General features: G+C 41.6%; 1 protein-coding gene across 5 annotated transcripts in view; it reads right to left on the bottom strand.

Annotated features, from left to right (window-relative positions):
* The window catches only part of SLC25A26 (solute carrier family 25 member 26), a 99634-nt gene extending 79503 nt beyond the window's left edge, over nt 1–20131 (bottom strand). For all 5 annotated transcript variants that reach the window (XR_001294335.2, XR_001294336.2, XR_010885398.1 and 2 more), the window contains exons 1-3: nt 19975–20131; nt 18115–18271; nt 15919–16028 (exon numbers count right to left, since the gene is read on the bottom strand). Coding sequence is in view for 2 of the 5 variants with exons in the window: in XM_013954896.2 (XP_013810350.2) it covers nt 15919–16028; nt 18115–18271; nt 19975–20007 (300 nt within the window). In the remaining 3 variants the exon portion in view is untranslated. The remainder of the gene's footprint in view (nt 1–15918; nt 16029–18114; nt 18272–19974) is intronic.
* Between the last annotated feature and the right edge of the window lie 1971 nt (nt 20132–22102).

Raw genomic sequence — 22102 nt, 5'->3', positions numbered from 1 at the left:
TGAACTTACAACTTGTTACCGTATTTGTTTCTACATGTGTACCTTACTATCAATAACAATTCAAGCAGTCTTTTGATGTCAGTCAATACAAGTCTCTAAAGGAAAGTATGCACCACTAACTTCACACCTGTCTTATTAGACCACAAGGTTAAAAGAAAACAAAGGAAAAAAAGAAAAAGAGAGAATTGGGATAGATGGGTGCAGAAAAGAAATCTCAAATTTATTATATTCAGCTCTAAATCATTTCAGTGTCCTCTAGGTAACACTGCAAAAGTTAAAAGAAAGCAAATGATGAACAACCCTCAGTTTTCTGTGGTAGCTAAATCTGTTCAAGCAACGTCAGTGTGACCTAATACACTGCCTTCTAGCACTGAGACAGTATCTGCTGAAAAGTTCTGACTTCTCAAAGTTGTAAGCAAGTTACCACTATGTGATCCAGGATGGAAAATATCATTGCAGAGCTGCTCTGCAGTAACTGTCTACATGCATGCTTTTACCTGCATCGACTAATAGATAAAACGAGCTGCTCCGCATGCTACCGTAAGGGTGAAAGCATAAAAGCAATCACCATAAGGCAGCTAAGTTTCACACTGCTTTAGTTGACTGTATCTTACGCAGGTGCCCAAACTTCAGTTACACATACGCAACTTCTTCCCCTGCCTCACGGGCTCTGCTCCCTCAGGGTGGTCTTTGTGCTGGCTGGACAGCACAGCACACACAGTTCCGGCGTTAACTGGGTTCCTAGGTACTGTAGCAATACAGCCTACGGCCCCACAAAAACAAGCTCCTGCCAGGTCCCACGGGAAGGTACGAGCTACAGGGAGTGCCAAGAAAACAGGGCTAGAAACACAGAGGACAGGTAATACTGTGACTAAGGAACCTCGACTTTGCGTAGCGAGAGCCCATCCACCTCCCTAATCACCAGGATCCCAAGAAAAGTTTACTTTTTAAACTCTCAGCTCTGCATGAAATGAAGCCGATTGCTTACCATGGAAAAGCACAGTACAACCCCTCAAACTCAGGGCCGTTCCTGGTGAATCCTACTGGTTTTAGGGATGACCCAGCACTGAATTAGCTCTCTATCAGACATCTGTGTAGCCAGAAATGGAGAGGGTACAGAAGCGGGCCCTCAGTTACCGCAGCATACATCAAGGCATCAGACAACAGTACCCTATTGATAGGGGCAGAGCACATTTCAAGCGAGCTCTGGAGCCTATTTCCATATGTTGATGGAAGCAGAAACATAGAATCGAGATCCTACAGACCAAGTTCGGGGGGGGGGGGGGGATGGGTACTTCCTTATGAAGTCCTTGCTTATTTACCAGGTCTGGTATAGACTTCTCCAATTTTCAGCCCAAAGTAGCAGGCGTTCGATCTCCCATGTCAACGCACATGCATGCATACCATATGGACAAGAAGGGAGTGACATCTAAACCAAGGCTCAGGTATTTTTAGATTTAAGCTTGAATAAAGCTTGATCTTAAAGCTAAAAACAAAGTGATTATTAGTTCACAGAGCAGCTTACAGACGCTCGTGTGACGATGTGAGCATCTGTTACCTTACTAGCCTTTTACTACTACAACCACTTCTGAACAAGAGTGCTGAATTTCAAAATCCTGGTCTTAAATCATTACCAGATCAAACTGCTGAATCCAGTATTCAGATACAAACTTAAGTGCATTTTTAATTCACCTTTTTGCATTACACAGTAAAGGACAAAAACAAAAATGTGATTATTTTGTTAAAATTTATCTATATATTACTAAGACAGTACAGCTTCAAATTAAGTGAAGGTAATTTTTTTCTTGTCAGTTCTGGAAAAAGTGTTTAACTTTTGCATGTTCCTTGCGTGTATCAAGGCTGCCATCTTCTGGTCTGATTTGTGTTTGACTCAGACTTCACTGGTTGTGACTGCTCTGATCACTGTCTCAATTGACCCTGAAGAATGACCAGTGCATTTAAAGTCTCCAAAATCTGTTTAAATCAAAACAAATCCTTTTGTACATACCAATTTAAACATTTTGTTTCAGTATACCTGAAACCTGTTCTTAACTGGCTGCAGCTTAAAGAAAATACATCTGCTATAAGTAGAACAGGAACATGCACAAAACTTTTTTACACTGGCTCAGCTAAGTTTATTGAAAGCATCTCATGTTAAAACACTGACTTTTGCATAGGGGCCAATCCTGCTTAAAGCTGGAACAACGATTCAGAATTATGCAATGCTGACCTAAGTCATCAGCATGAAGCTACCTGTCATTTTTCTTTAGACAATAAGAGGCGGCACATAACCAAAAAGCACAAGGAGGGGACAGCTCTGCTTACAAGGTGGTTTTATGCGAGCCGGTCATCCTGGCCTCGCTTCAGATGCCAGGACCCAGATGCCTGGATTTAATAGCCAGAGAACTTGTGATATACCCGCAGCGCTCTGCTAATCCAGAGAAACCAGCAGAGAACAGAGCCTAGTGTGAAAATGGCTGAAGAAAACTCCCAACCAAGATTTTTTATTTTTAAATGATTTTGTGATTAACACAACAAAGAAATGTGAAGTAGCTGGTTGAACTCAAGAAGCTGTTCATTTCCATTTATTGACAGGAGAACAAACTACAATTCCCAGTGTCTCCGTGGGCTGACAAAATAGATCATTAATAGCGCTTCAAAGAAACACGCCATTCATCTTCACAAAATTCAGAAATCAGTCACGATCGTGAACTGGCATTTAAAGGATGCAGTGATGACCGTTAAGTAAGGGCACAGACATTAAATGCATTGCAGTTCAATACGTTACAGAGGAGAAACTTCTTAACCTCCACTGGCAAGATAACAGTAGTCACCTGATTTGTGTTAACTTGTCTTTGCAGGTGTCAACAGAAAAGACTCTGGCAGCAAATGTGAAGTGCTGCCCTTACGCAAGGTAGGAGAGGTTTTAGATCCATTTTCCTAAGGAAGAAAAAGCAAACATGGAACAGAAATTCTCACCCTGTGTTCTGATATTTATACATCTTTTTCTTTTGTGATATCTTAAATACTACCAAAACAGTAGGAGGGTTTGCTCTTTTTTCGTTGGTATTTTGCTTACTTGCTAGAGAGAATACACCTTTTTTCACATCTTTTATCTTGGACCATATAATGAGCGTGCATCGCAGAATATAAAGCGCAATGGACCCCGATATCGCTTTACTTAGCTGAGATTCAGGAAACAGAATAGCAAACGTTGCCCCAACAGAAAAATCCACTGCAAACGGTGGAACAAGCGCTTAGCTGCAAACCACTGTAATGGCATTTCTGATTCATAATCACGTCTTTGCTCCTCTATCCAATATGCTCTTGTTCTTAGTCAAAGCCAATCATAAGACAAACACATCAGAGAAGAGCTCAACTCTTTCCAGTCTTCAGAGCTATTGCTCTTATTATTCGAAAAATTAACAACTCCATTTAGACTATCAGCCTTTTGGTTCTACCCTTTGTGTTCCAGGCTAACCATTTTCTACATGACTGTTTTTGCAGGATTTAAAAGAGAACCAAAGACAACTGTGTCATGTTTGTGAGTTTATTTTTAGGTAACTGTGCTACAACTTGACTATTAACCTTGCATACATGATCTACATGCAGGATGATCCAGAAACATTTGTAACAGGACAGGGCAGGTGTTGCAGTCACTATTAAGGGCTAATACAGGGTATTTAAATTGGGTCAATGCATGGCAGGTTTTTCCTCAGAACTGGGGACACAGCTGGTACAACGCTATTCCCAGCTTTGTAACTCTAAGGAGAGCAGCTTGAGAAAGCATTTCCATATGCAGCCTGGCATGGACCTTGTACAGTAAAGGACCCAGCTTATGCATTTACAAGCTGCCATTACCATACTGCCCGAGCACCTCCTACGCTTAAAATGAGATAGATATAATCCCTGTTCTTAAAACAGGATACTGAAGCGCAAGGACTAAGGACCCAACCCATTAAGATGCTGGCACTTAATGTGCTCCTGGCTAACAAACTGATGTATTCTCTGCACTAACCTGGGCTTGGGTGAGGATCAAGAGTAAGTTTTTTCCACACTGCAGTTACCCAGCTATTCTGCTACGAGGGGGAGAGAGTAGCTTAAGGACACAGAACTGTTCTTGAATAATGTCAGGGCACTGAGACTTGGGAACCTGGGCACAGTGACTCCCAGGGAATCTTTGGCTTATATGGCTAAGCCTGCTTTGAAAATTGGGTACAAAAACAAGTAATAAAGTTCAGCAAGCTTTTGGGTTGCAGCTTTGAACCCTTTACAACACTGTCTTTCTACAGGACTAAGTTCCCAACAAGAAGGTTAGTTTTAACAACTTTTTCTAAGTAGCCTGGGAAGCTTTAATTGATGTTCACCATGCAAATACAATTTAATATATAGCTCTAAAGGAACATACCTGGGGAAGAGTTACTTAAATGTCATTTGCATAAGTTTATTCTTAATCAAATAAGAGTCTAATGTATGACACTACAACTTTGTATCCAGAGAGCAGAGACATAAATTAAACCTCATGATACCCGTGCAAGATAATCACTAAGCCAGTTGGGAGCAAAAGCCACTGCACAAAAATGACGACAAAGGCTATGACTTATCAAAGGACATACGTTTAGGCTGCAGTCAATCTGGAAACAGAATCCTAATCTCTCACCTCATTCTTGAGGCTCAGTATGATTGTTTGTGCCAAGATAGTATAGAAAAGCCAAGAAAAACGGAGCAATCTCTAAAACCCCTTTCAAGGGGAAGAAGAAATAAGGATTTTTTTTAAATGCACTTTGCATTATCCCTGTCCATACTGCTGCTGACAAAAGCTACTTCATAGCTCAGTTTTTTTACATGATGCTTCTCAAAATAGGGTAATAAATACAACGTAATCCGAGTACCACAATTTCTATGTCAGATAATCCCTTGTAAATAGAAAATTAGTATTTTCTATCTGAAACAAGTGTCATTTTTTATTCCTCAGATAACTGAATGATTGTTTGAAATAATAGGCAAGTCTAAAAATCAAAGAGATCTTAAATTGCTCAGGTTTCCTCTGGATCTTGAAAAAGCAGGGGAAATTTCCATCTTGATTCAAGTGAGAGCCTTTCAACAAGCCACAAATTCAGCATTACAGCTTCCCATGGCCTCCCCAAATTCTGTTTATATGTTTGGTTCTTCAGAGTTCACTGTGATTCAGCTGCCGGATAGAAGAGAAAAACTGAACATTTTCGATGCAATATTTCTTTGGACGGAGAAAGCCAAAATGCTGCAATCACAGACCCATAACAGTTCAACCACCAATAAAGCCGCCATCTAAATAATCGCTGCCCTTTTGACCAAGATAGAATAAAAATGTGAGTGTCTGTGGTCTGTAATTTGCTGTGGATTGCAACTCAAGAAGTCCTTCCGCACATGCTTGTCAGCAGGCTGTGCTACCTGCTAAAGCACAGCAAAAGTGGAGAAATGAAGCACAACACCTATTTAATGAGGAAATTGTCCCCAGGGATGGCAAGAAGATGCCATTACACATACCATCCACTATCAGTTTCTGCTTTAAGTGCCAACCCCGGAGAATAAGTGTTCACTTTCAAAATAAAACTTCAGACTATGCTAATATTATTTCCTCTAACACAATATGTACATACGTATACACACACGCACACACCATGGATGTGCCCTTTCAGCATAGTTAAATTCATTCCTGTAGAGAGCTGCTGGGGTCAAGAACAGGTGACTCCACTCCTGATTTAAAGCCCATGGAGAGAACAAGTTTTGACTAATGGACTTTGGATGGGAAAGTTTAGACAAAGCCAAGCTCTTTGTCCTGTCTTTTCTTCTGACTGACACAATAGAGCCTTCATTAAATTAACTGCAGCTCCCCTGTATGCTGGTAGGAAACATTTCTTCAAAGAGCAATCTCACCCAGCAAGATCCCTTAGATCTCAGCACTTCCCAGGGCTTGAAAAATATACTATTTCAGAGAGCAGACCTTTCAGAGGGACTGAAAGTCGCAAACATTTGGGATATAGGAGCTTCTGCAAAACGTTTTCAACTTCCTCCACATTCCTACCTTAGATGACTCCACCTGGAATTTGCAGAGCTGTTTTGCAGCGTGTTGTTCCATTCCGCTACTGTCAAACCTAAGTCTGCTCCCTACTATCACTTTCCAGAGCTCTCCTCTCCCTGCTCCAGAGCACTGCCTGCACCCCACACACTTCCTCACACAGCCCATCTTGACCAAACCTTTTCTCCCTAGCTGCCTGAAGCTCTCAGCTGCCTACTTGTCCATCACTTAAGTAGTCCACTCAAGATGGGCTTCTGCCTCACCTTTAGATTTCCTTCCCCGTGCTCTGTTCTTCAATTGCCCAACTACGGGCTGTGAATCTCTCGCTGGAGGCTCCCTGCCCACCTCTCCATCAGCCGTATCAGTTATGCCTCGGAAAACTGGCCAGTCTCTTTTGTCCCAGACAGTGGAGATTTGTGTTGAGCTCTCTTCACAGCAAGAAGAAACACTATCACCCCATTACAATCAGTTAACGGGCAAAGAACGGGGAAAGTCTATGAAGCCAACAAGGCCTACATTCTGTACAACTAAAATGGTCTTTCACAATTTAATCAACATACAGTTTTGTTTGCTTGCTTTAAACCAAACTTAAAACTTACTCAAAGCACCCTGCTGTTACGCGCTTCTTTTTTGTACTCAGGCACAAACTAGAAGTCCCAAGGATTTTGAAGTTCTTCGGCACAGTCACAAAAAGTTGAATTAAACCCTTGAGTGACAAAATGCAGACAACTAAATAGCTTTAAAAATTCCAGTCTTTATCTTCCTTAACCAGCTTGGTGCTTTGAAGCAAGGTTCACTGCTCAAATCATCAGCTGCTACCACTATTAAACATAAACAGCCTTAAAGTAGAAGAGTAGGCCCTTAACTCAACTTACAGAATTGTCTGCATGATCCAATCTATCCTAGCAACTCTTCCGCCACTGTGAGCCTGTTAAAACTATTTTTAAAGTCTTAAGAAATTAATTCCATCCACCAGCCAAACTGTTCTTTCAGCAAAAGTTCCCTTCCAAAGTAGGATGGTGAATCCCATCCAGCATAAAACTGTTTCCAAGGAGCTAAGTGGGGTCAGACTGTGCTACAGGAGGACAAATGTTAATGAGATTCCAGGCAAGAGAACACAGGCAATATTTTCTGAAAACATATTAAGTCTCCCGTTGAAAGGTGGCTAGTATTTTACAATTTGCTCAGTCTCTCGGGGTTACATTGGCCCAGAACATGGAAATTTCAGCTATATTGTATTTTATCAAGTATTTTCCTTTAATTGATCCCTTACTCTTTCCTACAGCCTCTTTACTTAAAGGATTATGGGCTTGTCCACATATGGAGCTATTCAGAAATAGCCATTCCTGACAAACCCTGTACAGAACCTTACCTTGGAATAAGCATACCTTATTTTAAATGATCTCAGTCACTGCCAAAGCTGACTCTGGCAGAATAAGTTGCAACCCAGGAAATCAATCAGAAAGTCATTTTTAAACTATTTATTTCTTATTTATTTGGGGTTAAAGAGTCTAACTTTCCTCTTTAAACAATGCTTTGAGCTCAGAGTAATTTTTAATCAGTTCTAGTACTGAAAGAAAAAAAGGTGACAAACATCAAGCTTCTGTCCTCCAAAGTAGCAGCATGCTTTAAGTCCTGAGCCGAATAAATAAAAAGTGATCTAGGAAGGAGAACTGATGAAGAAGAGGTAAAACATGCAGTTAACATAGAGCATACAAGAAAAGAGCAGCATGGGTGGCTGGTTAGGTGTTCGACTGTTCTTAATTTGCTGCTTCAGCCTTTAATTGTATGATGAATTTGTTGGCAGTATTTGTGGATTCATGCCTCCATTCATCTTTATTTACAAGCAATTTCAAGCTGCAGCTTTAATTTGACTTTCCATCTGCTCTCACCATGCTCCTTCTCTGCTAGCTTTTCATGGCAGCAGTCTCATATTCACAACGATCCTCTGACCACTGCTCAGCTACGCTTCTGCGTAACAGCTTGGCAAAAATCCTACAGCAACTGTATTGCAGAACTGACCTCACCGAGACTAATTTATGAATATTTCAAAATCCATCACGATTAATTCAAAAGACCACACACCTTGCTGCGCTCCCCAACACTGCTTGTCTTGCCAGGGTCAGCATGTTCCACTGCTCAAGGCCTGTAAGTATCCAGTTACGTGCAGCACAAAAAGAGTCAGGCCCAAAATGGCAAGCACTGATCAACAATAATAGCCTGGAAAGCATAAGTACTGTAAGAGAGATCCTACCAAGCTTTGAATATTACAAGTTTTTCCTGTATCATTGACCTGCGATAGGTTATTAGTACCGGCAGGGGTGCAGTGGGGATTGACATGAACAGCGTGTACTAGGAGGAATGTGTGGGCATCACCAAAGCCCCCTTGCTCTCCTCAGCTCAGCACTCTAGACACCAAACAGCTCCAGCCTGATACAGCACCAGTCCAAGCTAAGGCCATTTCAGTAATGGAGACAGGGAGGTTTTCTGTTCCCCTTCAGTAAATCTTACAAGATGAGCAGAAGAGGTTCCTTAACCTCCTTCAGCACCACCTGAATCGAGGCTAGCAGGGTGACTGCACAGGGTCCCACATTTAGTTGCTACAACAGAAATATGTTGTGAAATGGTAGAAACAAACAGGGACCAAGATGTGGAATGACCTGGGAGAAGGGGTAGATTTATCTGCCAGACCATATGGCACTGGTTGGGAGGCAATGGGATACAAAATAGAAAACATGGCTTTCCATTTAGAAGCAGTTCTGTCCATTTCTTTGTTCTGCTCTTAGAAAAGGGAAAGTTGTTAAAAATTCAAAGGCATTAGCTCAAAACCTAGATACAGTAAGTGCCAAATCACCTCTTTGCTGCAGCAGATGATTGCTAGCTTAGAAGCAACTCTCCCTAAGGTGTCCAGCCTACCTGTTGAACTGAAAAACCACATCCTCCCACATGCAAGTTTGGGGGTTTCAAATAGCTAAAAGGCGTGGCATGAGGGGCTGTTTCATCTCCTATGGAGCTGATTCCTGCAATCTGATCTTCTAGTGTTTACTGTGGTGCAAGCCCTGAACAGTTATCCTGCTGGGGATGCTTTCATGACATCTTTGTGGATTGTCTGGCTCATGCTTCCGTCCTTTTCCTCAGGATAGTGATTCTCTTTTCTGACGTAGCCAGGCAGTCTCATGAAATTTATATTCACTTCCAAGATTGCTGTTCTTCTATTAAATTAAAACCTGTTAACTGTTTCAAAAGCTACTGCCACAGATGAGGGAAGAAGAAAGAGTTGACAAATGGACAGATAATGACATGGACATCATGATGTTATATGCCTCATTTCTTCACAAAAACAAGCCTAATACAATACTCGCCTTCTTTCCTTTTTTTTTTTTCTTTTTTAATGTTATAGCATTCTCAAAATGTTCATTCTACAGAAATGTGATGTAAACTGTCTTGCTTGCATTTGGGATTGCTTCTTCTAAGAAAGAAGTTAGGATGAGCAGAGAAAGCTAGCTGAATTCTCCAGTAAGCTAATTCCTACATTAAGAAGCTTTTCTATTTGACACATTCCAACAGCAGATAAAAAATTTCAAGTTATTAATACTGAGGGTCAGATGGTAATCACAAATGAACCACACACTTTGCTCTTATCACAATCTAAAGTGGCAACACACTGGAATACACAAGTGAGATTGGAATCTTACCTTGAAACACCTGTCCTTACCTTGCCCTGTGGAGCAGGTAAGGTGATAATGTGACACCACCTACCTACTTATTTAAGCCAAGAGGAGGCAGAGAGTTGAACGCCCAACTGCGTTCCCGTGTTTTAGTTACTACTCTCTTGAGCTCAATGTTCCTGCTAGTTTGTTTAGGTTATGCAAAGCATGACAACTCAGCCATTTTCATCCCCTCTCCCCAGTCAAGTGACAAACTTTTGGATGTTTCAATTCAAATGGATTTAACATCCCTCATTTCTCAAATCTGGAAAAAACTTGAGCGTGCAGCTCTGCCAAAATCCTTCTTGCTGAAGCCAGCCAAGCCTATCACCTTTGGAGGGAGCAGTCCCTACATAACCATTCAAAATTGTTCCAGGAGAACACAGCTGAGGTCTCCATTTTTTCCTAAGCGGTTCACGTGCCACCAAACCTTGGTGGATAGCCTGAGTTTCAGCATTCTTGCAGCCAGACCAGAAATGCCTTCCTAGACCTGCAAGCTTGTCAAGCATTTACATGACTCAGGGGAGTAAAGAGCAGAGACACTGAAGCAGGTTGAAAACAAACTGGCTCAGGAACCCAAACAGGCCAAACTAATGCAGGCACTGTGTTATTAATACGACTATGCAACCTTCAGGATCCGAGCTACTCACTCCGCCTGGTGCTACTGCATACCGTGCAGACACACCAGCTTATTGTGGGTAACCTAGGGATCTTGCAAGCTTGAAGATGCACTGCACAGTGTCAACACGTCTCCAGTGCTGTAATCTTGAAGTATTCTGGAAAACTACACAAAGGCAACAACAGCTCAATAACTTCAGCAGTAATCAACTTCCAGAGCACTGTCACTAATGCTAATTGCCAAAAGAACAGGACATCTACATCCCATCCTCAGTCCTTCCCCCACAGTTCACCTCACAAGTGAGCTGAAAGTCAAGTAGTTTATTTTCCTACAGAGTAGGAAGACAGACAAAGCCACCAAAAAAGCCCAATTAAAACCAGAAAAAAGGCCAGAAAGATAAAAGTAGACCTGATATTTACAAGCAACAGCCCAAAACTCCCACTAAATATCTTGCAAAGCTCAGATCGTAACCATAACAATATCTAAATATTAGATGGAAAAGACTGTTGTCAGCAAGCTTCTCTAGAACGTGATCCAAATGACTTTATTCTCACCTCCATGGAAAAGCCAGCAGGATGTAAACTTAACTGTGCCGAATCCAAGCACTTTGGCTTTCTTGAAGGAAACCTCATCAGCCAAACTTGGACAACCTTAAACTTGTCCCATAAAACTATGTTTGCAGCAGGCTGGTGGGGGGCAGGGAGGGGAACTTCTCTTTACTCAGGTTTCTTGTAATTATAGTATATATGCTATTACTATGAAGCTGAAATAAAAAACCTGTACGAATCAATTAACTCTGGATCTGCAATAAGCACCCTGTTACTATTTAAAATGGGCACTAGGAGGTTAAAAATACTGCTCCTTCTCTGAGTTACACCACCTCAGAATATTAAAAGTAAAATTTCAAAACATCTGGTTTTCCTTTCCATCCCCTATGATATCATGTTTTCCAAGCACATTTGGCAGCTCGCTATAAAGATACAGGCAGACTAAACATACAGGGCAATGTAGAGTCAGGATGAAAAATTCCAATGCCCTGGATGCAGTAAGTGTGTTTCCTAGCTCTGAATTTCAGTTACACACAGTGGTATACGAAGGGTTTTTTTTCCCCCTTGGTAACTCTTGTATTTTTCAACCTTCATTCTTCCTTGATGAGATGATATGATATAGCGTACATCTGTCCTCTAGAGTTTTGGCTCTGCCTTTGTAAGTAATTTCTCATGTATTATGGGCTATTCAGAGTCCCTATACAGCAAGATTCAGTTATAGGAAAAAATAATTATGTTTAATGGGGTCAGATTTTGTGTGCATTTTTCTTTATCTCACTGCTGGAGATGAGATTAGCCTTCTATATTCCTCCTGTCTTTAAAAACAAAACAAAACAAAAAAACCACACATGCTATGGTCGCTGCCTTTTTACTGCTTGGTTTTGTGCCTCCCAGTCCATAACTGGGAAATTGGACCAACCCAATTCCAGGGGACTATGTTTCCCCTGAATTTACACAGGCTGTAAATAATACAGAAGAATGCCTGTTATAAAAACCAAGAACTCCCATTTGACTGATTTCTCTCATATTTTATCATATTTTGATGTGACCTTTGCATTTTTAATCTTTACCTTTTGTATTATTATTACTATTATTTTTAACAGGGCACATTGTGCTAACACTCATTCAAAGCGGATCAGTCAGCATTAACATATCTTTAAGCTTAGCAAGTCTTCACATTTTACTGATGCACAAGAAGGCAGCCAATTCACATATGCTCACCAGTGAATGAGCAGAAAATTTAGGAATCCAATACCAGTTTCCTGTTCTAAACCTTAATTCCTCCTTTTTGTAAGAAGACAGACAGTTTGAAAACGTGAAGAGATGTCTTGGGAATCCTAACATGACAGAATCTTTGGCTTATTATTTCACATTTAAAAGTAATTTATACAAAAGCAATTATTTAAAGCGTACAAAGGAGGAAAAGTGTGTATGAAACAAAAGAACTACTGACAAAATAATAGTCCCAGTGGCTATGCCTTGATTAAAACTTAATGACCAATCAATAAAACTATAATTATAACTTTCACCCTGATGCAATTTGGAATCATTTTTTATATATCGATAGATCAATCTGCTAAGACTTGATATAAAACAAATGTGAGAAGATCTTGCTTTGTGATATTTTTATTATGGGTTTGTTGTAGCCAATCTCTAAATCCCTGCCTCAATTATTTTACAGCTTAGTTTTCCCACTGTACCAAGAAGGGGGGAGGAAGGGGGAGGGAAGGCTGGCAAAAAGCAGAATCTTATTAGCTGAGAAATGGCTGTTCCAGCATTGCAGTTTCCACACCATCAAGTCAGACTGCCATTTCCATGACTATCACTATACATTTCTCTGGCCTTAGGGAAGCAAGAGCCCTGCACTTGAGGCACAGATATAGACAACCCTGAGCAAGTCATGCAGCTGTGCCGTACCTCCGTTTGTCAGCCTGAAAATGAAAGCAGTACAGTCCTGATTCGTAAGGGTCACAAGTACACAGACCACCTTGGAACATTCATGCAACAGATCTGCAATCATGCAAGGAGTCATCTGTAGCCAGCTATTCTTTGGCTGCTGCCAATTATATTGTCTGGCCATGGTTTTCTTACAGTATCCTCACAGGCAAAGGAAGTGCACTATAAAAAAAAATACACTCGCAAAAGAAGAGACTTTTTTTTAGAAGCTTTTCTTGTGGATTTTTATCACAGAACACTGGCACCTCTTCAAGGGGCCAACCATCATTTCTTGTTTCTGAAACAGAGTAGTCCACTTGGGAAACTTAAGAAACCTCTTAGATCTGCCGTTCCATGAGTCGGTCAGGCAAACAAGGAGTTTAAGGGCTATGCTTTGCAATGGTGGTGAAGAATCTCTTGCCAATTCCTATAAGCTTTCATAAGATTTCCACAGAAACAAATTCTGTGCATTGCCTGAAGTTAGAAGCTGTAACCTGACAGCACAGAGTCTAATCAAGATCAAAAGGAATCTGCCTGAGGAGGCAACACGGAAGTATACCACCCACCCGACATCTATCACCTTCCATCTATTCCTGCCTATAACCATTGCCAAAGTGATTATTAGATGCTGCATTCAGCTATCTTCACATGCTTGGTACATGAAACCACGGTCACATTCAGTCTACTCAGTTTCATCTCCACATGAGAATAAAAATCACTTGGGAAGCGAAGCTGAAATCAAGGAAAGCAGGAAGGGCTGAACTGCTGCTTTGCTTCCTGTGGGAAGCAGCTAGGCCATGCTGCTATAATACTGAGGCACCTAGTAGGTGAGCTAAGGTGGCATTGGTCCATCTGCACTTCTAGGAGTTTGGGGCCGAGTTACAAGCAAGCTAGGCCACTGAGGGGAGTGTAAATGCAGAGGTACACATGAAGGAGAGGACGAGAAGCCAGTTTCAGGAGAAACAAAAACCTCGCTTAATAAAAGCGGAATATGGAATCAAAGACACAATACATTTTTCTGCTCCATGTCATGGGCTAATTTTAAGTTGCAAATGAGCCAAAAAAATTAATTCAGTACTGCCCATCACCCTCCCCCAAACTTGTGGGGAGAGAACAGTTCACACTCCATTTCATCACTGCAGTGCCAAGAAACACCCAGGGTGCCAAAACTAAGAGTAAGGAGGGGGACAGTGCTGGCAGGGACGGCAATTTACTGTTTACAGCTGAACTCCTAGCCTGGAACACTGCCAGGACACTATGCCAACTCTGCAGTTAAAAACAAGAGGAATATTTGGGGAAAGTAGTGTTTTGCTGAACCTGGGAAGTATTTGATTCAGCTATCCCAAACCAACCTTACTCTCCTTGTTTTTAACACAATATTCAAGCTGGTCTGTGTATTTTACCTCAAGTGAGCAGCAACTTCTAGGTCTACACTGCAGAAGAGTGTGGATAAAGCATCTTCTGTGTTTACCAATAGACAAATATGTTGCTGCAGACTATTTACACAAAAAGTTCCTTCCTGTTATTGAAATGTCACATACTAGCTCTTGCCATAACCAAAATCTCAACTCAGCAGATCTGTAGGTTGTCCAGTCATCCTGCCATTGCATGTTGGCAATGAAATTCATTTCGTGATCCTAAAATGGAATATAAAGTCGCTTTCAAATAGATCCTTGACATTTCCTTAGTGGTGAAAACTTTCTCCTCTCTACAAAAAAATCAAAGCAGTGGTCAATGTAAGCTGGAAAATAGCCTAAGTACACAGAGATTGGAAACTCAAGAGGCAGAGGTATTTTGGTACTTAAATCCAATAGGTTAGCGCTATTTCATTTGTAACTTAGAATTTTTAAAAAAAACAAACAAAGAAACAAAAACAATCAATTATTGCAAGGTCCACACTGTTAACAAGGCAAGGGCAACACAGGCATCAAAACAAGAGATGCTTCTTTTGCAATCTTCCTTACTACTGAGCATCTAATATGTTCAATAGAATTTGGTCTCAATTATTTTGGGCATTGTATGAACCCAGGCAAAGCAAGTCATTACTTGCAGCTCCAGATCCTACTATAAACACAGTAATTTAGGTTTAATGGACCAGAAACAGAGCAACCTCTCCAAAAAGTGGGGGGAAAAGGCTTTTAAAAAGCTTATATATAGAAATAATTGTCATTACTCACATATGTTTTATTCCTGCAATTGCCCAACCAGTACATTAAACTGCACGGAGCTAAAGCTATCAGAGGGATTATATGAAAAGCTGTCACTAAAATACACAGGTATACATCCCAAGGAAAAACGTTTTGTTAGGTTACCTACAACACTTTCCACTGAGACAGGCTTCATCAGGAAAGCATTACACATCATTTGGCAAGCGAAGTTACACAGCTGCCAGTTGCCCCATCCTGTCATGTCACCTTGTACATTCACTGGTAGAGTCCGTTTATAAATGCAAGAAAGCCTTCTCATCAATATGACAACCTATCTTTTGGGAAAAGGCGTTCACTGAATCTGAATACATGGAGGGAAGGGGGTAGGATATTAGCAGGAATTAACACTGGCTATTAGCAGCAAAGGCAGATGGGTTTCAAATTATGAGACTTTCCTACTATACATATAAGACCATTGTGTCACGATTGTAAAAACCTTCTGCAAATGAAATCTTTTTCACAGCTACCCCACATGAAGCTGAAAGGCCGTATAGGCAAAGAAAGTCTTCTTGAACTTCAGCACTGACACAAAACCACTGTAATGCAAAGGTATAATCGTGTATTGGAGTGACGCATACTTCCTTTACCTACTGACTTAATGAGCTCTGCCAATAAGCCTACTAGGAGTTATTACTAACTCATTTACACACTCTGAAAGAAGTCCCACATTGAATTTTCAAACATGTCGACAGTTCATTAGAAAATAAGAAGCAGTATTTTTGTAATAAATGTCACAAAGTATGAAGATGGTCTACACTCAGAAAAGTGAGGGATAACACCAAACCTGAGTTTTCATAAATTAATTGTTTCCTCTCCTCCCACAATAGATGAATTTCTTTCTTACCACTTCTCCAAAGGAGGCAGCCACCATGTGTGTTACTGGAGTCAAGTACGGTGTTGAGCCACGGTGCAGCACAGATTTCACATATTCATAGGTGACAAAAAATGCAGCCGCTGAAATTCAAAAGTACACAGTCATTTAACTGTTCCTCCATCACAGAACTAATACAAAGATATTTAGAAGTGGATTTTGTCACTTAGTATTCCAATACTGTGTTTGGAGAAGGGGAAAAAAAAAGTATTTATTGCTTCAGAACAGTACAATAGTATCAACACAATCTGCAGATAATTTCCTTCAGAAGTTCACGCCCTTAATTACCTTTGGCCAACCTCCCATTAATATCAAAGGTGTCTGGACTCCAAGAGGGTATTTAGTATTGAGATAAGAAAAGATGTGTTAAGTATTCCTGACTGTCCAGTAGGTTTCAGAATGTCATATCTTCCATATTTGGAGACTGGAAGAGTAGAGATGAGGTTGTTCCATACTAGTTGAATTGGGGGACTGGTCTTTACTTTTTGTAAAAAGGTCAGTGGAGCAATTGGGGGAAAAAAGAAAAAAAAAAAGAAGTACTTGATACACGTCTGCTACTCTGCAAAACCATTTCAGTAGCAGTTATTAATAGTATCTTCCTAGAAATGATCAGTTTAATATTTCACACTTCAGTTCCAGAAGGAAAATTCTTCAAAGTTTCTGAAGTACTCTGTCCAGAGGGCAAGAAATGTACAAAACTAATCAGCGCATAGCAACATAAACAGTGTTTTTTTCCCTGCAAGAGTCAGCTACAAAGGCATTTGCACCTTAAGGGTTACTCCCTCTCCTAAAGACAATTTCAGTTCTCTGTCTTACACTGGAAAGATAAAAACACAGTTCAGATTTTAAAGATGCAAATCCTGAAAAAACTGACATGTCTCACGGGGGAACAGATTTTAATTGTAAAGAAGGACTACGTGAATTGCCTTCCGCTGCTAATCAAAAGATGCTTATCACCTCAAAAGGAGATAACAGACGAGACAAGATAAAGAACTGAAATTTTTTATATCATCTCATGAAGGACATCAAACATTTGAAGGTGTCAGTGGATTTGTCAGCAAACTTCTCCTAACACTTACTACTGACAGCATAGCTTGGTGCTTTTTTTTCCTCCTCTGTATAAAAAGGAAATGGACAAAGGCCTTTGGAATTTTAGATGCCTTTTCTCTGCAGGGACTACAAGTATTTGCCTTTTTAAAGTTTCAATTTCATATGTATCCCTGATGTCTTCTAATTTTAAGTGACTTGTAATTATTTCTAGGGAGAGAAAGAGCAGCATATTATCCCCAGGGCATTTAGCTCAAAGACCTCCAACATTCAATCACTTTGAAGAATTCTTATGCATTTCCAGTAAAGTGAAAGAAATACAGTGGCACAAGTGTTCACGGAAAGCAAGACTTATGCCCTCTTTGGCACCTGGAAATGCCTTAGCATGTTCCTGTAAGTAGGAATAGGCTAATAACATATCCATAAACACTTCCATGGGGGTTGTATGCCTGGGACACGTAAAGAAGTACCAGCAGTGTTTAATACTGGCAGCTAAATACCACTTGATAACTTTCAGAGTTCATTTATTTTAGATTTGTTTGAACTGCTGGGCTACACCAATCAGTATATACTACTCTTACCATAGAACGAGGCTTATGATAGTGAGATTTTTACAGACACTTAACAGAGCAAAATACACTGGAAGAGAACACTGAACCGCATTCACATTAGAGATGTATGCTGCCCCCTTAACAGTGGGACAGGCTTCTCTAAATATTAGCATAGGCTCCAGTTCCTACCCACTGTCAAGAGCCAAACTAAGGGACTGTTCATCTCCGAAGAGCTGACTGCAGCGTGAAGCTGAAGTGGGATAATTAAACCACAAGGAAGGCCTCAGATACAAACTGCTTATTTTTAAGAGATCCCATTCAGACAAGTTCCTAGCTGAAATATAGCAAGGAGACCAGCCACACAAAACCAGAGCTTTTCAGAGTAAACACATAGCAGCCTTCACTCCAGGCTTCCTCAGAGTTTGTTCAATACTGTACAATCCTAGAAGCTGCTCCTTGCAGAATCCAAACACACAGTCACCTGCAGGAAAAGAAGCCATGGACACAGATGTCCTATACTACATAAGCTCCCACCTAAAGGGGGAGAAAGCATAATCCAGACAAAATTTACCATTTGGAAAGGATCCTATAGCAGTGGACGGAACACCAGCATAGATGCCACGAAAGCCACCAGCCTTCCTAAATCCTTGGGGACTCTGCAGTCTGGTTTTCACAGTATCCAGTGGGAAAAGGATCAAGTCAACAGAGACACCAGCAACTCCACCAGCCTTCGAGATAAAACCAGGAAGTAAAGTGCATTAATATTCACAGAGGTGAAACAGCAGTGCATATGTGAGCAACTGGGTCATGCCTAAACCAAAGTACTACTGAGCATATCCATTCTGAGGCCAAATTTTACCTGATGGTCTTACACAGACCTCAATAGCTTCTACAGCTATAACAAGGAAGCTTTAACAAAAGAGAGAAAGTAATAAACATCCCAACTTCGGAACCATTTTTAAGACGTATTTTTCAAAGCAATGAAATATCAAGCAAAAATGCAACACTGATTTACTGTACATATAAGCTACAAAACAGCATTAAATGCCACTTATCAAAATGACACAGCACAGAATGACCATTACCTCTAGAAGCTTGTGTGAAGGGGTGGGGGGGAACAGAGATGGACAGAGGCAATTCTGTTTCCCCTGAAAACATCTCTAGGAAACACATTCACGTTTTCCTAGCAAACTTCTTTTAATTGTCTTTTCAAACTTTTTTTAAAATCATTTTAAACAAATATATTTTGAAAGTTAAAAAGAAAAGTGGAAGCCTTTTATTCATAACAATCCTAGACACAAGACCATACCATAAAAATTAGTTTCAATTAAAGCTCAACTTAAAAAAAAGTCATCTAGAAACACAGAAACTGGAAGAAGCTTCTACAGGACAGTGCTGACGTGTAGAAAAGAATTACTTCTTAAAAACAGGAGGATGAGACTGAAATACACAGAAAACCCCAATTCAAAAAAGTCAATATTTAGTATTAATCCATTATGATACATTATTTAGATGCATTGCTTTTTTGAAGAGAAGACAGCACACAAGAAACAGCACAGATTTTTGACCCTGCCTGAAAATAAAACCATATTACACTGCATGTTACTCTGACTTTTTTTTCAGTGCCAATAGAGGATTCAGAGAGGTGTTCACTATCTACTACTAAGGTTTTAATCAATAAATTAATTACTCTTTTAATCTACTTGGCTATTCTGCATGCATTGGTTTTTCTCACTCTTTTTCATCACAGTTCTTATCTACTCAAAATAACATTGACCAGATTTAATCTAGCCAACTGTTGAAACATGCATCAAAAATTACTAACTGCTTCTCTGGATTTCAAACTTCGGTATCTTGAATGCCATTTAAATTCATGAAGCAGCTAATAGAGCACCTGCCAGAGGGCGACAATACCTGCGCGTTCACGCTGTCTGCAGACAAACGGTAATGATTTTTAGATAATAAGACAGCTAAAAATGCACCTTCTCTGCTGCCTCTCAGTAACGCTAGCATTATCAGGAGCTGAGCTGAAAAATCTTTACCAGGAGCTGGACACACCTGATAAATTTAGATCCTGGTTTTATTTAATCTCGTTGCTGGGCTTAACTCGAGCGTAGTGACCTCGGCCTCGCCTGCCGCCGCCACCTGCCCGGTGCGTGCTCAGGCCTGCGGCCAGCCCAGGTGCCCGCGATCACGTTTTCAAACACACAACGGAAAACAGGTGGCAGTTTTTCGCTCCCGGCACCCGCAGAGGCAGCGCCGGGGCCGCAGAAACACCCCGAGCGCCGCGGGGCTCCCGGCGAGAGGCCGCGGCCTCCCCCGCCGCGGCCCCCCCGGCCCACAGAGCCCGCCCGGCCCCGCCGCCCCTCAGCGCGGTCCCGGGCCCGCTGCGTCGCCATGGCAACGGGCAGGCCCGGGCCCGCGCACTCACCGCCAAGGCCGCCCACGACTCCCGCGGCTCCATGCGGAGGTGGCGCCGCGCCTCTGTCCTCCCGGGACGGACGGGACGGGACTAACCCCCCCGCGCCGGCCGTCCCTCCCGGGTACGCATGGGCGCAGCCATATTACTGCCCCCTGACCCGCCGGCTCCACTCGCTCTCTCTTCTGCGCCTGCGCGGAAGGCCCCGCGCATGCGCACGGCGCACAGAGACGCCGCGGCGGGGCCGTTACGCGGCGGCTTGCCCTTCCCGCTGCCCTTAGTGCGGAGGGAGGACGACAGCGGGGGGTGGGGCTGGGGTGTAAGGCCTGTTACCTCGTGCTAAAGTATTAGTACTTCGACTATTAAATAATTATCGTTAAGTATTAATTAATTAATTATCACTTAATGATAATTAATTAGTAGGCTGTATTTATCAAACACGGAAACATTAGATTTTTTTTCAAAAGAATGAGGGAAATTCCAAAAGAATCGGCCTGGTGGAGGCACAGAAACGGGTGCCCACCTTGCTCTCCACCAGCAGAAAGTGCGGAGGCTCCTCTGGTGGCGAGCCAGCTTTCCGCGAGCCCTCGAGCAGGGCCCCGAAACAGAGCCGCCGCTCAAGACGGCCGCGTTGGCAGGGTCTCTCCGTGGGGAGCAGCCGGGGGCAGAGAGCGCTTTGGTGTTTGTTAGCAGCCGGGCGCTTCCCAAAGGGGAGGAGAACCGTCCCCTGCTGTCTCCCTGCTTCTGAGGAGCCACAAAGCCCCTTTGCTATAATAGAAATAACGTTTTCTACCCTAAATATGAGCCATTTGGAGTGCTGATGAACGAACAATAAGGTAGCTGTCGCAGTTCCTTCCACCTGCAATGGAGATCTGTTTAGAAAGCAAAAACTAAATGCAATAGAAAAAGTCATGTATTTTAAGAGGAAAACAATTATGAAGTCAGTTGAGGGTTTGTCTTGAAATTATGGGAAATACAATTCTAGGGGAGCAAAAGGGGTGAATACTGGAGACCACTACAGACAGTGCATGCACGACAGGAAAACCAGCTTAAACTCAAGATCTCCTTGCTGCAGGCACATCACTTCGGAAAATTTCTGGATGCAACAACCAAGTAGGTGATGATGCCTCACCCTCTCAGCGTTCCAACACCTTCAGACACCTTCCTCATCATCAAACTGCTAAGGAAGTTTGCAGGTAGGAAATGCTGTGCTGCCCTGTCCCATCATGTCCTCCCTCCAGACTGCAGTGATTGACATCAAAGTGGAGCTGCCAACTCCAGCAAATTTATTACAGCTCTCCTGCAACTCCTCGGTTTCCAGGGAGAGGTGATGTTTTAAGAATCTCCATCTCCTGAGAAGTATGTCTGCAGAGAAAAGACAAAACGTATTTGAGTGAAAAGCTCAAAGCGCTGCAGGCAAATATATAAAGAACCTGAAGGCATTATATTTATCATCTTTCTTTGATTTTTGAGCTAGCTTCTTAGTTTTCTGGTCCTAATTTACAATATTTGAATCTGGTGAGTTATCAATACTTTGTTCTGATTTAGGCTTCATTGTGTTTATCTAGATCACCTGCTGGTCTTATATCAGGGCATGATCAAACAAGTTAATTTATTTGACTTTGCTGCTTGTCTCACCATCTTTTCTCCAAAGCCTACAATGAACATAAATCCTAAGAAAGGCCTCTTGGGCCAAGCAGACAGGGCTGAGTATCCTAGGAATTAATTCCTGATAACTTTGGTTCTGTTTTCTGAAACAAGTAGGAGCAACAGAGCAACAGTTATATATTTCAGCTGTAATATAGCGGAGACTGAGATGTGGACAGTTATTATAGTAACATCCAGCAGAGTACTTGGCTTTTTGAAAGAGCCATGCTATTTAGACAGAAATAAAAATGATCTGAAATCTACTGTTTCCAGCTGGTGTTCTGGTAAACGGCTAAATAAACACAACAGCTGAAAGTTCCTCAGTTTCCAAGTCCATGTCTGTCATTAAATTAGGTACTTTGGAGAGGTATTGAGGGGAAAATCAGACATCTGCGGTAAATGATGCATGCTTTTAGAGTAACTGCTATCCCCATATAATCTACTGATGGCAGCACTTAAAATGAGACCTTATTCCCCATGTGTGCCCAGGAGG

This window comes from Apteryx mantelli, chromosome 12 (assembly GCF_036417845.1).
Source record: "Apteryx mantelli isolate bAptMan1 chromosome 12, bAptMan1.hap1, whole genome shotgun sequence".
Classification (NCBI taxonomy): Eukaryota; Metazoa; Chordata; class Aves; order Apterygiformes; family Apterygidae; genus Apteryx; species Apteryx mantelli.
Note: the sequence above shows the minus strand (reverse complement) of the source record. Positions and strands in the feature narration are given on the sequence as shown.